Genomic DNA, 17,514 nt, shown 5'->3' on the forward strand with positions numbered 1-17,514 from the left:
GAAGAGGGAGGGAAGAGGAGAGGAGGGAGGGGAGAGAGACAGAGAAAGAGAAATGAGAGACAGGAAGCAGAGGGGAAAATAGAAAATACAGAAGCAGAGATGTGAAAATGAAAAGCTAAAAAATAAAAATAAAAAATTACAACAAAAAGAGAGATGAAGAAGAAGAAATGATAGAAGAAATAGACACAGAAAAATAGGAGAAGTGGGGGGGGGGAGAGAGAGAGAGAGAGAGAGAGAGAGAGAGAGAACACAGAAGAAACAAAGCCAGAGAGACAGAGAAGGAATGGAAGAGCTCACTAGCTTGTCTGACCATGGGCATGTTTTGGGGCCAGCACTAGAGAAGTCTGCCAGCTGTCAATGTGCATGTCTGTTTGTCTGTGTGCATATCCATGTGCTTGAGAAGTCGGAGCAGGCTCACAATGCATCACAGGCAGGGGCTAATGTGCTTCCTGCCAGGCTCCTTGAGAAAACTATTTCTGGAATGTGAAATCTGGGTCAGAAAGAAGGAGGCAGGAGGAAGGGAGGTGCATATGTTTCTCGGGAAGGATATATGGAGGACCAGTCCAGGGCCTAAGCCTGAGGCCCATCCAAGCCTGGAGCCCTCCACCCAGAGCTTCTGCCCTTCTCCTCCTCCTGGCCTGTCTCCAACCTGCCCCTTCCCCTCCTTTACCCCCAGTCTGGCAAGGTCTCATTTTCCCGGGTGACAGCTGCTGCCTGAGCATTCCTGGGCAGGTCATTAGACTAATTACAATTGATTCCCTGGGGATAGTCCTTTCAAGTTTACAGAAACATCCATTTTCTCATTGATCTTCTCCTCAGCCCTAAGAAGACAGATTAAGGATGAACTGTCCCTATTTTGTGTGTGCTCAGTTGTTTCCTTCATGTCTGACTCTTTGTGACCCCATTTGGGGTTTTCTTGGCAAAAATAGTGGAGTGGTTTGCCATTTCTATCTCTAGATCATTTTACAGATGAGGAAACTGAGGCAAACAGGATGAAGTGACTTGCCCAGGGTTACACAGCTAATAAGTGTCTGAGGCCAGATTTGAACTCAGGAAGATGAGTCTTCCTGACTCCAAGCCCAGCACTCTATCCACAATGCCACCTAGCTGCCCCAGTTTTACAGAGAAGGAAATTAAGGAACAGACAGAAGTGACTTGCCTAAGGTCATACAGTGAGTGTTCAAGCCAGGATTTTTTTTTTAAACTGGGCCTCCCTATCTCACCCAGGCTGGAAATGCGGCGGTCACTCACAGATGGATCCTGTTACTGATTGGCACACAAGCTTTGACCCGCTCCAGTTCTGACCTGGGCCTGTTCCCTCCTCCTCAGGCAGCTTAGCAAACCTCTACTCCCAGTGGCTCACCATATTAGTGCCAAACTTTGTTTAGACAGCTGATCAGTCCAGGCCACTGCAGCTCAGAACTCCTGAGCTCAAGAGATCCGTCCAGCTTCCCTAGTAGAAGAGATTAAAGGCGCCATACTTGGCTGGAGCCAGGATTTAAACCCAAGTCTCTGAACTACAAATCCTGGGATCTTTCCACCATCCTATAAAACTGAGCTTAGCTTTATTTTATTATATATATATATATATATATATATATATATATATATACATATACATATTTTGTCTCAAACTGCTCCTCCTTCTGACTTTCCTATCTCTGTTACTGGTACTGCCATTTATTGTATCTTTCAGGCTGGATCTTATCTTGGACTCATTCTTTCTCACCTCATAAATCTTTCTTATTAAATGACACTCAACCTTCTAACCTCTGAAGATCTTCACTGATCCCAATTCGTTTGTCCATTGTCTAGCATGAGATCAAAGGATTTTGAAGTAAAAAGGGCCTCAGTGACATTTTGATGTGGTGGATTAGAGCCTTGGATAGAAAAGGCAGGAAGGCCATGGCTCAGAATCCTGTCTCAGATACTTACTGACCGTGTGACTATGATCAACGTCCATAACCTCTCTGGGTGTCAATTTTCTCCTCTATAAAGGGAGAAGTCCAGATCTAAGGTTATTTCAAGCTCTATAATCATCTAGTCCAATTCTTTCCTTTTTCAGATGGATAAACTTAGGTCCAGAAAAGTGAAGGATCACACCACAAGCAAGAAGGTGAGCCAGGATTTGAACCTAACTCTAAATCAGGTTCTCTTTCTACCACATTGTTTTTTTCATAGTCTAGGGCTAATTTTTTTTGGGAGAGGGGAGAGTCTGGGCTTGTGGTGGGGACTCCCTCTAATAAAGCACAGGCAATTATTCTGCAATTTTAAGTCTTAGAGAGTTGCCCAGGGTGATGACAAATTAAGTGATTTGTCCAAAGTCACACAGTCAGCATGCAAAGTAAAACTCAAACCCAGGTCCTCTGGACTCCAAGGCATTCTATCTACTATGCAACACCGTCCAATAAATATTCAATTGAATTCAGTGTGTTAGCACTCCCTCTCTGTTTTGCTCCATTCAAAAATCTGATAAGCAATGATTAGCAGAGTGCCCGGCACGTAGTAGGTGTTTAAGAAATGCTAGTTGACTGACTTACTACAACATTCTGAACAAGTAACCATCTAGCTTCCACTTGAGAACATCCAGTGATGGAGAACTCACTAGTTTTTGAGTCAACCCCAAACTAGTCAGTTAACAAGCATTTATTAAGCATGGTCTTCCACATGAGAGTTCTTCAGATATTTAAAGTAAAGTGAATAAGCATTTATACAGTACCTACTATGTGCCAGTCACTATACTAAGCACCTTTACAAATATTATCTTATTTGATCCTCAACCTTTCGAGGTAGGTGCTGTTGTTTTTCTTATCTTACAGATGAGGAAACCAAGGCAGACACAGGTCAAGTGACTTGCTCAGGGTCACACAACTAGTAAGTGTGTGAGGCTGAATTTGAACTCAGGTCTTTCTGACTCCGGGCCCAGCGCTCTATCTACTGTGTCACTTGGCTGCTGAAGACAATGCTGAAGTGACCCCATGGTCTCCTTGTCAATCAGCCCTGAGTGCACAATATCCCAACATTCCAGTGTTCATCCCAGCTTCTGGGAGGCTGTGTCCACAGTTCCTTTCTCTCACTACATTCTGGGAATCACTTAGCACTTGTACAACACAATCAGTACCCACAGGCCCAGGTAAGCCAGGAGCTTCTTTGTCTGACCACCAGGATCACTAGGGAAGAGGGGATGATAGGATATGCAACCTGGAATCAGATGGATCATCAGATACAGAGTTCAAGATTCCTTTTACAGGGCAGGAAACTGAGGTTAAGTGATTTTTTCCCCCCATAGTGACCCAGAAAGTAGCAGCAGCACAATTTGAACTGAGGTCCTCTGACTCAAAATCCTGCTCTTCTTCCATTATATCACTTGGTTTCTCAGCAATCAGATTCACAAAGCTATACTCCACCTTCCCAGTGAACTCTTCCATCTCCCTGTCCCAACCATCCCTTCCACCCTGTACCCCGCCCCCACGCAGCAGGACTTACTGGGCAGTGTGCGGCTGCTGCTCAGGCTGCTGCCCGTGGGCGGAGGGGAGAGGGACTGTAGGGAGATGCTGTCCTCATCCTGGGAGCAGCCCGCCTGGATGGCCCGAAGATAGCTGTGGCTCCGAGAGCGGAAGTAGCTGGGGAGAGGCAAGTCCAGCACATCGCCAGTGGCGGACTCAGCCTCACTACAGGCAGCCTCGTACTGGTCACTCAGCTCTGCCTCCCTGACCTGCGGAGGGAGAAGAAAAATAGTAACTCACATTTCTGCTATTAGCCTTAATGCTCATAATAAAGATAACCAGAACTCCTGTGTCTCCAGCTTTTAAGGTTCTCACTCACATGCACCACTGGACCTGTTATCTCACTGAGAAAGGCATTCCCTCCCCAGATGCTCATCCATGACTGCCCATGCAGTGTGTCTCTTGTCCACATCCTTCCCTAATTAGCCATTTGGTTATTAGCCAAGGATCTCCCATTTAGACTACTACCAGTTAAGTAGAAGTTTATAGACTGTCTAAAAACTGTGTGTCCCCAGACCCTATAGTCAGTGAACTCAGCTTGCTAGTAAAAGTGGTGGGATTTGAAATAAGGAGCCCCTCAACTTATATGGGCTATACCTGTGGCTTTCCGAACCCAAATACTCCCCCATGTCACTTCCCTATGCATGTTTTTTCCCCGCTATGAGAACATAAGCTCTATGAGGGCAAGGACTGTTTTTACTTTGTATTCCCAGCACTGAGCACAGTGGTTGGCACAGAATTAGTGCTTCATAAATTTTTGTTCATTAAAAGAAAACAAACAAACCTGTGTGATTCTTAGCTCCCTCTCTCCTTTCCCCTGTCACTCTGCCTCAGTTGCTGCAGAGATAGAAGGAGTCCAGGTAGGACTGAGAACCGTTTTGTATTTTTCTCTATTATTTGGGTGGCCATGGCCAAAGAACTTATCACCAAGTAGCCAGTCTCCCTTTACTTGGCTAGGCTGGTCCTCAGAAAGCAGACTCAGTCTGTCAGCATTTATTAGTGCCCATCACACATCAGGCACTGTGCTAGGCACTAGGGATACAGAAACAGAAAAGAAACATTCCCTGAGGGAAGAATACAGTTGCAAGAGATATTGGAGAGGTGCAATCAAACTCGGCCACAAAAAGAATGAGAGGGGTGAGGAGAACTCTAAGCTTGTGAACTGGGGTGATGAGTGACTGGAAGAATGGTGATGCTATCAAAAAAGATAGAGGAGGTTGGAAGAGGGATAAGTTTCAGAGAGGAAGATAATAAACTTTGTTTTAGCCGCGTGAGTTTGACATGTCCAGGGGGCATCCAGTTGAAACTGTCCGAGAGGCAGGTAATGTAGGACTGATGCTTTGAGGACTTGAACTATAGTATCTCAGGATCACAGACTGAGAGTCAGAAGGAACCTCGGAGGACATCTAGCTTGACTTCTTAATTTTACAGATGAGGAAACTGAGGCCTCGAGAGGTTGTGACTTGCCCAGGGTCATAAAGGTAGTAAGTATCCATGATGGGATTTGAAGCCAGGTCTTCTGATTTCAGAGTTGGGTGCTTTTCTCACATGACACCACAATGGAAATCATCAGCAGAGAAATAATAATTAAAACCAAGAGATCCCATGAGGGGTAGAGAGAGAAGAGAAGAGGGACTAGGACAGAGCCTCGGGGGATGCTCAAGACTTATCAGTTCTAGGCTCCGTTGTCCTAGCCTTAGAGAACTTTGGTTAGCTCCATACTATGATGGAGCACTGGAGCAGGGCTTCATGAAAGTTGTTACTATAATGTTCTTGTTCCTATTTCTGTAGTGTTTTGAATATATCAATAATAATGCCTATTTCTATAGCACCTCAAGGTTTGCAAAGCACTCTCTTTACAACAGCTGGAGGGATAAGCACTGCAAGTCATAGAACTGTAGAATCTAGAAGCCCGCTGGTCCAACAGCTACCTGAACAATCCCCTCTACAACACACACGGTGTGTCAGTGGTCACCCAGCCTCCATCAAAGGCCTCCAGTGAAAGAGAACCCACCACCTGCCATGATAGCCTGTTCCACTTTGGGAGACTGCTAATTGTTAGGAGCTTTTCCGTCCTAGCAAGCTCAAATGTGGTCTTTTATGACCTCCTCCTTTTGCTCCTAGTCTGGACCTCTGGAGCCAAACAGAGCAAGTGTAATTCTTCTTTATGAAAGCCCTTCAAAGACAGCATGGTGAAGTGCAAGAAGTGCTGGATTTGGGGTCAGAGGACCAGGGTTTGAAAATCACTTCTGCCAGGCACATGAATGCACCATTGGTGGAGAGGTGAAGTGGGCCAGGCATTCTGGGAAGCAACTTGGAACTATGTCTGAAAGTTATTAAATTGTGCATGTCCTTTGATCTAGTTGTACTGCTCTTAGGTCTATACTCCAAAGACATTGGGGAAAGAGGGAAAGGACTCATATGTACAAAAATAGTTACAGAAGCTCTTTTGTGGCAAAGAATTGGAAAATGAAGGGGATGCGCATCAATTGGGGAAGGCAAGTCATGGTATATGAATGTAATGGAATTCTATTATGCTGTAAAAAATGATGAAGGAGAATCCTGGGGAGAATTGTATGAACTGATGCAAAGAGAAGCGAGCAGAATCAGGAGAAAAATTTATTCAATGACAGCAAATGACAAAGACAAACAACTTTGAAAGACTTAGGAATTGTGTTCAACACAATGACCAACTATCATTCCAGAGAATTCGTCACGAAACAGGCTACCTATTTCCTAATAGAGAGATGAAGGACTCAGTGCAGATGAAGATGTATTTTTTTTTGGACATAGCCCATGTGGAAATTTGTTTTCTTTGACTATGCATGTTTCCAACAGGATTTTTGTTTTTCTTTGCTTTTTCAGGGTGTGTGTGTGGGGGAGGTGAGTTTGGAGGGAAAAAGACAGATCTTTGTTTTAAATAATATTTCTAAGAGCCAAACAGAGGATTTTGTACTCTATATTGGAGATAATAGGGAGCTGGGAGAGTTTATTGAATAGGGTAATGATCTGGTAAGACCTGCAGTTTTAGGAAAATCACTTTTTTAGCTGAGAGGGGGAGAAATTAGAGTGAGGAGAGACTTGAGGCTGGGAGACCAACCTGAAAGTTATTGTAATAGCCCAGGCATGAGGTGATGAGAGCTAGGACTTAGGCATGGCTGTGTTGGAAGAGAAAATGGGGCATATATCAGAGGAGTTGCAAAGGTAGAATCAACAAGACTTGGCAACTTACTGAATATCATGGTGGGTGGGAATGAGAAGAGCTTGATGAGTGGAGGATGACACCCAGGTTGTAAGCCTGGGTGACTGGGAGGATGGTGGTACCCTCCATAGTAATCGGGAAGCTGAGAAGGGGGGAGGTTTTGGGGAGATGATAATGAGTTCAGTTTTGGACATGTTGAATTTAAGAAGTCAACAAGACATCTAATGCTTGATATCCAGAAGTTGGAAATGTGAGACAAGATGTTAGGAGAGAGGTGAGGGCTGGATAAATAGATATGACAATCATTTGCATAGAGATGATAATTGAATTCATGGTACCACACTAACATGCCCTGGGATACTTTTTGAGAATCACTGTCCGACTTCAAGACAGCTATCATATCCCCCTTGAATCTTTCCTTCTCCAGGTTAAACATCCTCAGTTCTTTTAATCTCTTCTCATATGCTAACACCTCCAGGTCCTTTATCATGCTGCTTTCCCTCCTCTGGTTACTCTCCAAGTCATCAGAGTTCTTCATAAAATATGTTGCCTAGAACTGAAGTAATACTTCCAATGTCCAGGGCAGAGTTCGATGGCACCATTATCTTCCAAGTGCTCAATGCTATTATTTTCTTAATATAGTCTAAAATGGAATTAGCTCCTTTCGGCTCTTCTTAATGACTTATCTTGAGCTTGTAGTCCACTAAAGCCTACAGATCTTTTTTTTTTTCTTTTTGCGGTCTATATTATAGCCATTTTAGGATGACAAAACTGAGGTGCAGACAGGGAAAGTGTGTGTGTCTAGTAGGTGTCAGAGCCTGGGTTTTATACTTGAGGTCTGGTGCTTTTCCCACTAGCCCAGATTATTTGCATAAAACGAAGTCAGAGATCTAACTAGATGGTCCATCACATCCTGCCATCACTAAAAGTAACTCCTATTTCTCTGGTGCCTTAATGTTTACAAAAAGTTCTTGTAACCTTATGAGTTAGATAGCTTTGTTTGTGGGACCAGACCTGTGATTTTGTTGGTATTGGGAGCTCCTGATGAGGAAATTTCCTACACTAATGCATACCAGCCCTTCCCTTGACATTTATAGTCTAAGAGATTAAGTGATTTTCCAGTATGACACAGCCAATCCAATGTATGTCACAGGTAAGACTGGAACCCAGGTCATCCTGACTTCAAAATTGGTTTTCTATCTGTTATACCATTCTGCCTCTTGAGTTAGATAGAACAGATATCATCTGTATTTTACAGATGAGGAAAGCAAAGTGAGTCTCAGAGAAATGTCCATAGGGTTCAGGGTTCAGAATTGGAAGGGACCTTGAATCTCGTTCAACCCCCTTGCTTTAAAGCTATGGAGATCGAGGCCTGAAGAGATGAGGTGACCTCTGCAAGATCACAAAGAACTAGGATTCAAACCCAGGTCTTTGGACTCCTGCTTCAAGGTTCTTTCTACAATATTGTGGTATCACTTAAACTCAATGGACTTTGCCCAAGGTCACAAAGCTTGGGATGTCAGGGGAGAGGAGGTGAATGAGAGGTGGAGGAGGGGGAGGGTCACTGCAGGGGGTAGTAAGAGAGTCTGGGAAATCCTTTCTGGTCTGAAGATTAGGTCCTGAGTCCAGTCCATCCCCTCTGAGGACCCATGGGGCCCCTCAAAAGAGCAAAGAGAAAGCTCTGTTGGGCTTAGCCTGAAGCCTATAGAATAAAACCCAAACTCCCCAACATTCAAGGTCCTCCACCATGTGCCTCCAATCTCCCTTTTCCAGCCTCATCTCCTACTCACTTTCCTTCAGTTTCCTCACTTTTAAAATGGAGATAGATGGTAGGATTGCTGACTTAGAACCATAAGGGACCATAGAAGTCACTGAGTTCAACTCCCTCATTTTACATGGTAGAAAACTGAAGCAGAGAAAGGTTAAATGATTTGACCAGGGTCACAGACCTATTAAGTATCTGAGGCAGGATTTGAATTCAGGGCTTCCTGATTCCAAGTCCAGGGTTCTATCCACTACACGATGCTCTATATTACCTGTCTCCCAAGGCTGTGGTAAGCAAAGTGGGTAAGATGTGCTCCAGTCATAATAGATGGCTTGTTATACTCCATACGTGCAACTATGCTTTCCTGTCCCTCAATTTTTCCTCATAGAATACCTGAAAATACTGTACCTCCTCCCCTTCCCTATCTACCTAAATCCTAATGATTCTTCAAGGTCCAGCTTTGATGATACCACCTCCAGAAAGCCTGCTCTGAGTCCCCTAGTGAGAAGTGATTTTTCTTTCCTCTAACCGCCCCCTTGAATTTTATTTGCCAATTTCTTATACAGTGATCATGTTCTGTCCCTCATTACAGTTGTGCATTGATTAAAGGCCAATTGCAGAGGTCATTCAATGCTGAGGAGTTTAGGCTTTATTCTTGGCCAAAAGGCCAAAGCCTACAGAGTTTTCTCTTTCTTGTGTTTTAGCTCTTCTAGAAAAGTTCAGGGACTTTGGGCAAGTCCCTGTTCCTCTCTAGGACTCAGTTTCCCCATCTGTAAAATAAGGAGGTTGAACTGAAAAAGAAGGGGGAAAGAGAAAACTGCCTATGTAGATCTGCAAAGCCAGATACCTTAGAGGAAGAGTTGTGCCAATGCATTAAGAAGAATAACCACAGAGAAGTCCCAAAATTCGCAGGAGACCGAAATCCAAGAAAAAAAAAATCCAATCCTTTAGATGCTTAAGCACAAATTATGGGAAACAGGTAAGGTGAGATAGCAAGCCTAATGCAAGAAGGCAAATCTGACTCCACAGATATCTCTGAGACTTTTTGGATTGGGAACCACGGCTTTGGAAGAGTGTGAGTGTGTGTGTGTGTGTGTGTATATACATATTAAAACATATATACATATACCTATATACACTTTATTCAAAATGAACAGCATTTGTAAAAGGAAAGGAACAAAGAAACTGTATGTTTATTACAAAGATACATTTATTTGAAGAAATTTAAGAAGCAAAGTGAGGAAGCAAAATGGCAAGCAATTGGATGGCTCTCAATGGAATCAGAAACTAAAGTGATATAAGGTAGAATGAGGAACAAATTGGGTAGAATTGCAAAAAGACAAATATAAGGCCAAAGTAAGGGGAAATTCCCCAACAATTGGATCATAGGATCTAGAGATGGAAAGGACCTCAAAGGCCATCTAGTTTAATCACTTCATTTTACAGATGAGGAAACTGAGGTCTACGGAGGTTAAGAGACTTGTCCAAAGTCACATAGATAGTAAACATGAAAGGTGGGATTGAACCCAAGTCTTTTGATATCAGAGTCAGTGATCTTTTCATAGAACCATGCTGATCTGTTCCAAAATAGAATGGGCTGTCTCAGGTGGTAGATGGTCCCCCACTCCCTGCAGAAGTCTTAGCAAAGACCAGATGAGCACTTGTCAGGTATGATGCAAAGGGGATTCTTGTTTGGGTATGGATTGAGCCGCATGGCCTCTGTGGTACCCTACAACTGTGAGATTGTACTACAGAATACCTGGAGAGGGCAGAAAGAGGACATAGAGGGGAAATCTGAGAAACATCCTAAGTCTGGCACAGAGAAGCATGATATAGTGCTGTTGGAGTGGAGGGACTTCAATAATCCAGACATCTGCTGGGGCTAGCTCTCTCAACTTCCTTCCTTCCTTCCTTCCTTCCTGTCTTTCTCTCCCCCCGCCCCCTTCCCCAGCCAAAGTAGAACAGTTAGTGTGATACATTGGAAAGAACACTGTCTGTGGAGTCAGAAGACCTGGGTTCTAATCCCACCTTTGATCTGTTCTCGAGCAAGGTGTTTACCCTACCTGGGCTTCGGTTTCCTAATATGTAAAATAAGGGCAGTTTGACCAGGGCAGTCTGGCTTTTAAAGTCTCTTGCAACTTTACATCCATAATCCTAAACAATCAACATGCATTTATTAAGCTTTTCCCATGTGCCAGGCACTATGCTAAGTACAGGAGAGACAAAGAAAGGCAAAGAAACAGTCCCTGCCCTCAAGGAGCTCACCTTTCAAAAGGGACAGAGGACACGTAAATGTCAAGGTACATACAAGATAGATGCAGAGCAAATGGAAGGGCAGCTAGGTGGTACAATGGATATCCTGATTTTAGCAGTCAGAAAGACCTGAGTTCATATATGGTCTCAGACACTTACTAGTTGTGTGACCCTGGGCAAGTCACTTAACCTTGTTTACCTCAATTTCCTCATCTGTAAAATGAGCTGGAGAAGGAAATGGCAAACCACTCTAAGAAGACCCCAAATAGGGTCACAAAGAGCTAAACAACAACAACAACAGAAGGTAATTCCAGATGAACGGCATTAGCAGTTTGGAGCTCAGAAACAGATTCCCGATGAAGACAGGGCGTGAACTGTGTTTTGAAGGAAGCCAGGAAAGCAGAGAGGTGGAAGTAAGGGAGGTGGGGCAGAACATTCCAGGCAAGCATAGAGAAGAGCTAGTTTAAGGGCTTGGTGTTGGGAGATGGAGATGGAGGGTGTAGGCTCATGAACCAGGATTGTTAGAGCAAGAGAGGGGAGTCAAGTCTAAGAAGAATGGAGAGATAGGAAGGGGCCAGGTTGTGAAGTGCTTTAAATGCCAAATAGAGGACTTTATATTTAATCTTAGAGGTATTAGGGACCCACTGGTGTTTACTGAGTGTTTGTGATGACATGGATCGACTTAACTTTTAGGAAAATCACTTCGATAGCTGAGTGGCATAAATAGAAACTTGGGTCAGGGAGACCAATGAGAAGGCTACTGAAATAGTTTTAGTGAAAGGTGATGAAGTATTCATTAGGGTGGGTCTATATGAGTGGAGAGAAGGCAACATACACACACACACACACACACACAATCACGTGATGTTAGGAAGGTAGAAATGACAAGAGTTGGTAACAGACTGGATAGGTGGGGTTAGTGTGAGTGATGAGTGAAGTATAACACCGAAGTTTCAAGCCTGGGTTAATGGAAAGATGTTGGTGCCCCCAACAGTAATAGGAAAATTGGAGGGAGGAGATAATTAATTCTGTTTTAGACAGGTTGAATTTGAGATGCGTCTAAGATATCCATTGAGTCATTTCAGGTGTATATGACTCTTTATGACCCCATTTGGGGTTTTGTTGGCAAAGATACTAGAATAGTTTGCTATTTCCTACTGCAGCGCATTTTACAGATGAGGAACTGAGGCAAACATGGCTAAGTGACTTGCCCAGGGGTTACACAGCTAGTAAGTGTCTGAGGCCAGATTTGAACTCAGGTCCTCTTGATTTCAGGAGTCTATCCACTGTGCACCTAGGTACCCTGAGTTCAAATCTTTGCTAAGAAAACCCCAGATGGGGTCACAGAGAGTCATGCATGACTGAAACAACTCAACAATAACAACAACGAGACGTCCAGTTCAAGATGTATAGGAGGCAAAAATATAAGACTGGAGCTCAGGATATAGACTGAGATTGGATATATCAATCTGGGAATCATCTGCATAGGGATGATAATTGAACCTATGGGAGTTGATGAGATCACTAAGCAAGATAGTATAGAGAGAGAAGAAAAGGGGGCCCAGGTTAGAGCTTTGGAGGATACTACTTGTTAGTGGGCATGACTTGGATAAAGACCCATCAAAGGAAGATTGAGAAGAAACTGTCAGACAAATAGGAGGTGTGCCAGGAGTAGAAGAATATAATGAAAACCTAGAGAGGAGAGAATATCCAAGAGGAGATGGTGATCAACAGTGTAAAAGAAGTCAAGAAGGATGAGGACCGAGAACAAGCCATTAGATTTGGCAATTAAAAGATCCCTGGTAACTTTGGATAAGGCAGTTTCAGTTGAATGATGAGGTTAGAAACCAAAATACCTTAATGGTAATTTAATCTGTCAAACAGTGGAGAAAGCAACAAGGGGTATTGCTATTCCTGATCCAATTCTCATCAACAGGGTGGAGTTGGTTGTTGAAATGGAAATGATGGGGAGAAATGACTTCCTTATTAGAATTTATAATAGAAAAGGAGAGGAAAGCTAGACAGTTTGACTGGCACCCTAGATTTTTTTTTTTTTTGGCATGAGGCAATTGGGGTTAAGTGACTCACTCAGAATCACACAGCTAGTTAAGTGTCAAGTGTCTGAGGTCTAATTTGATCTCACATCCTTCTGATTCCAGAGCCCGTGCTCTATCCATTGCGCCACCTAGCTGCCCCATACGGTAGATTTTTAGAGAGCAGATTTCAATGGGTTTAGGAAAATCATAGGTAGGATCTTCTGAACTAAAATCCTACTGGGGATCTCCAGGAGGGATGGGAAACTCTCAAGAATATAATTTTGGAGACACAAAGAGAAACACTTTAATAAGGAAGAAAGAGGAAATTGTCTTAAGAGATTAATGTGGACACACTGACCGAAAAAAAAAAAAAAGACATGCATAGTGCAAGAAATGATGAGCATCAGAAATACAATGCTCCAAGATATCTCCAAAAGACTCATGATGGAAAATGCTGTCCACATCCACAGAAAGAACTATGGAGTCTGAATGCAGAGTGAAGCACTTTATTTATTTATTTTTTGGTGGCTTTTCCCCCTTTTGTTCTGTTTCTTCTTTCACAACATGACTAATATGCAAATATCTTTTACATGATTATACATATATAACCTATATCAAATTGCTTACCATTGTTAGGGAGGGGGAAAGGGAGGCAGAAAATTTGGAACTCAAAATTTTATTAAAAAAATGAATGCTAAAAGTTATCTTTACATGTAATTTGAAAAACTAAAATACTATTTAAAAGAAAAAAGAGAAATGATGAGCTTAATGAACATAGAGAAGTATGAGAAGACTTAAGGTGAATTAGATTGAAAGTGAAACTAGAAGAAATAGGAAAATAATATGCCCAGTGAATACAATGATGTGAATGTAAAGAACAACAATAAAAGAAACTGAATGCTGTGTAATTATGATGACAAGTTTGTTCTCAAAGAAGTGAGGAGCAAACCTCCCTCCCTCCATGCTTTGCTACAATGGGGGTGGGGGGGAGACTATATTCTGCTGAGACTGCCTCTGGATTATGGGTGTAGAACCCAGCATATTCTGTCAGTTCAATTAATGTGTTGGTTATTTTGACTGAATTGATTCCCCCTTTCTTTTCTAATGAATTCTTGATATAAACACAAATTTAAAAAATGTGAAAGGCTGGGTAGACCATGAATAAAATGTATTAAGTGCACAAGAAAAGCTAAAAGGCTGCTTTATACTAATTGTGTTTGTTTCTCTTGGTCCGGTGATGTGTCAGTTTACCTGGTTACAGCAAGGGCAGATGGACGTCATGTCTACCTCAATGGATAGCTGTCCATTTGACTTGATCTTTTTTTCATTATGTTGACTGTTTTTTTTTTTCAAACTAAATAATATCATTTCTAGCATGCCTAAAAACAAAGCTCAAAGACAAAAATAAAACAAATGCCCAGGAGACAAGCAAGGGCAAGGTAACCAGATGAATACAAAAACATGGTGTGATTGCGGTAGGACAGTGTGAGGAATGCGAAATCTGCAAATGAGCTGAGGCTGGTCAGGAATCAGAGAGACAACAGAAAAGGTCTCCTCCAGCTATTTTGGGAAAAGGGGAACCAACAAAGGGAAAGAACCAGGGCTTGGGCTCAGGGTGAATGGGCTGGTGATAATGGATAAGAGAGAGACGAGAGAACTACTCGAATGTGACCTTTTCTTTGCCAAGGAAAATAATCTTTGGATAAGAGAGGACAAAACAAAAATGGCTTACAGGGAGTTGGAACCCAAGACAAGCAAGACAGTAGCAAGAGAGTACCATTGAGCTGCTAAGTGGCACGACAGTGCACAGAGCACTGAGCTTGGAATCAGAAAGATTCATCTTCCTGCATTCAAATCTGGACTCAGACTCGTCCTTGCTGTGTGATCCTGGGTAAGTCATTTAATCCCGTTTGCCTGAGTTTCCTCATCTGCAAAACGAGCTGGAGAAAGAAATGGCAAACCACTCTAGTATTTTTGCAAAGAAAACCCCATATAGGATCATGAAGAGTTGGACATGACTGAAACAACTGAACAACAAGAGAGTACTACCTTCTCTCAAAGGAGCTGAAATCATTCAATAAAAAAAAACAACATGCCTTGACCGGCAGAAGTGATTCTTGAGCCACTGTTAGTGATCTTTGAAAGATTATGAAGTAGAACAGAGGACTGGGAAGCAGGACTGGAAAAAGGTAAATGTGTTGATTTTGAAATATGAGAGTCTACAATCTAGAAGCCAGAGACCTTGACTGTGATTCCTTGAAAAATTCTAGAATACATTATTAATTAGTAAATATTCGTTAATTAACTAGGGAACATTATTAGTGAATAAAACATACTAATTAGTGAATATTTAGAAAAGGAACAGTAATCACGAAGACTCACTATGGCTTCATCAAGGACAAGATATGCCAGATCAACCTCATTTCCTTTTTTGTCAGGGTAGATCAAGAGAATTCTTTAGACATAGTTTACTTAGATTTTAGCAAAACATTTACAAAATCTCTTATGTAATTTCTGTGGATGATATAGAAAGATGTAGGCTAGACAAGAGTGTGGTCAGGCGGATTTGGAACTATTTGAATTGTTAGACCCAGAGAACGGTCAATAATGTTTTAATGCTTACCAAGTTTTAAGACATCACAAAGCTAAGGGGCAGAACTGTTACACTGTATAAAAGAATTAGGATCCAAAAAGGTCTCCAAAAGTTAGAACAATGGACCAAATCTAATAAAATGAAATTTTATTCAACCCCACTTGAGTTGAAAGAAACAGCTTCACAAATATATATGAAATGACAGCAATTCGTTTGAAAAATATCTGGGGGGGTATAGTGATTTTCAAATGACTCAACATGAGTCAATAGTGAAGCCTAAATAACCAGAGAGCTAACACAATCATAGGAAATGTCCAGAATTGGGAAGGGGATGGGGATGACAGGACTCGCTGTACTTTGTTGTGGTCAGATGACATCTGGAGTATTGAGTTCAATTCCACATTCCACAAGGATGTTGATAAGCTGGAAAATGTCTAGGAGAGGGCATCTTGAATGGGTAAAGATCTCAAGATCATGCCTTGTAAGAATTAGTTGAAAGAACTAAAGATGTTTATACTAGAAAAAAGAAGACTTGAAGGGAATATAACAGTTGTCTTCAAGGCTTTCATGAATTAGATTCTTTGGCCCCAGAGGGCAGAAGCAGCAGCAATGGGTAAAAGTTGTAGAGAGGCAGATTTATACTTGATATAAGGAAAAAGCTTATTAATAATGTGAGTTATCCAAAAGTGTAATGGACTGGCCTTGGGAGGTAGTGAGTTCCCATTCACTTGTGGTCTTAAAGCCAAGTCTGGGTGATTACTCAGTATATCCCACGAGTACCTCAAGTGTATTATAACAGATATTTTTGTTCAGGTATGCATTGGCCATGTATGGCTTCTGAGGACCCTGCTGACTTTGAGGTTCTGTGATCTTGTGATGGAATGGTCTTGGAGGCCCCTTCTGGTTTAGATTTTTGATGATTCAAAGTGAAGAGAAGTCCTGGGCCTCTCCTAGAAGTGAGAATATTCCCAAAGAGAGGAAGCTGTCTTTATGTCAGTCTGTCCAAAGATGAGCAGGGATGCCTGGGCCCTGAGGGAAGATGATTTGGGCACTAAGGGTTCCAAGTTATCTCCTTCCACCAGGAAGAGCAAGTTAGGGAGTTGATCAGAATTTTGAGTCTTTCTTAAAACAGAGAAATAACGTGATATGGTGAAGAGAGGACTGGACTTGGAATCAGGTCACCTGGGTTTGAATTCTACTTCTGACACAGAATAGTCATCATCGGCAAAATGGGGAGGTTGGATTAGATGATGTCTAAGGTTCCTTCCAGCTCTAAATTTATGTTCCTATAACCCCAACCTTCTCCCCCGCAAAATAAAGGTCCATTTAAAAAATGTAAGTATCTTTCTGGTGATGCTGTATTTATGGTAGTAAGTCATGGAGTACCAGTCTCTGAAGAATTAAATCAATCAATCAAAGGGCCATGAAGAGGCTCATAACAGGTGGTAGTAGACTTCAATATCTTACCAACAAAAGACTGAACAGAAGATGCCACGTAAAAGACATCATCATAGAGAGGAAAGATCAGAAAAGTAGGAGGGCTGATAATGTAGTGAGAGTGAGGAATCACCCAACAGTGGGGTGTCCAGGCAAGGTCAAGAGAGCTAGGCGAAGACACCCAAGACACTGGGGAGATTATCTGGGAAGGATTTACTGGAAGATGTGGCAAGAGTCACATAATGTGTGGATGGATTGTGATTTGTACCACTTGGGGGGAGTAGCCACATTGATGAGATCACAGAGTTATCAAATTATTTATAAACTAGCTCAGTGAAGAGAAGACCCAAAAGAATGGAAAAGGCCAGAACAAATTCATTATTGATAACATATTTTGTTATTAAGTATTTTGTTAATAGATTTTATTTGATGTAAATAAAATATTCTGTTATTAACAAAAAATGAGTGACTAAGAAGGCATCAGATAACCCATATACCTACTCTCTCATTTCTATAAAATCTTAATAAGAATAGACTATCCTTGATGAAAATGAGAAGAAACAGGCTTTTACAATAGTTTGCTACAGTAGATCACGTCCTCACAAAATCCAATTGACTGAGAAATATAGAGAATACAAGACCGTGCTATGTTTATACTTTGTTGACTACAGGCCAGGAATGATGATGATGATGATGATGATGATGATGATGATGATGATGAT

The 17,514-nt window shown here is 42.0% G+C and overlaps 1 protein-coding gene across 3 annotated transcripts in view; it reads right to left on the bottom strand.

Annotated features, from left to right (window-relative positions):
* The window catches only part of DLGAP4 (DLG associated protein 4), a 104,196-nt gene that overhangs the window by 74,973 nt on the left and 11,709 nt on the right, over positions 1–17,514 (bottom strand). For all 3 annotated transcript variants that reach the window (XM_027867065.1, XM_027867063.1, XM_027867064.1), the window contains one exon: positions 3,487–3,715. In XM_027867065.1, the coding sequence (XP_027722866.1) occupies positions 3,487–3,715 (229 nt within the window). The remainder of the gene's footprint in view (positions 1–3,486; positions 3,716–17,514) is intronic.

Source organism: Vombatus ursinus, unplaced genomic scaffold (genome assembly GCF_900497805.2).
Source record: "Vombatus ursinus unplaced genomic scaffold, bare-nosed wombat genome assembly UNPS02014785.1, whole genome shotgun sequence".
NCBI lineage: Eukaryota > Metazoa > Chordata > Mammalia > Diprotodontia > Vombatidae > Vombatus > Vombatus ursinus.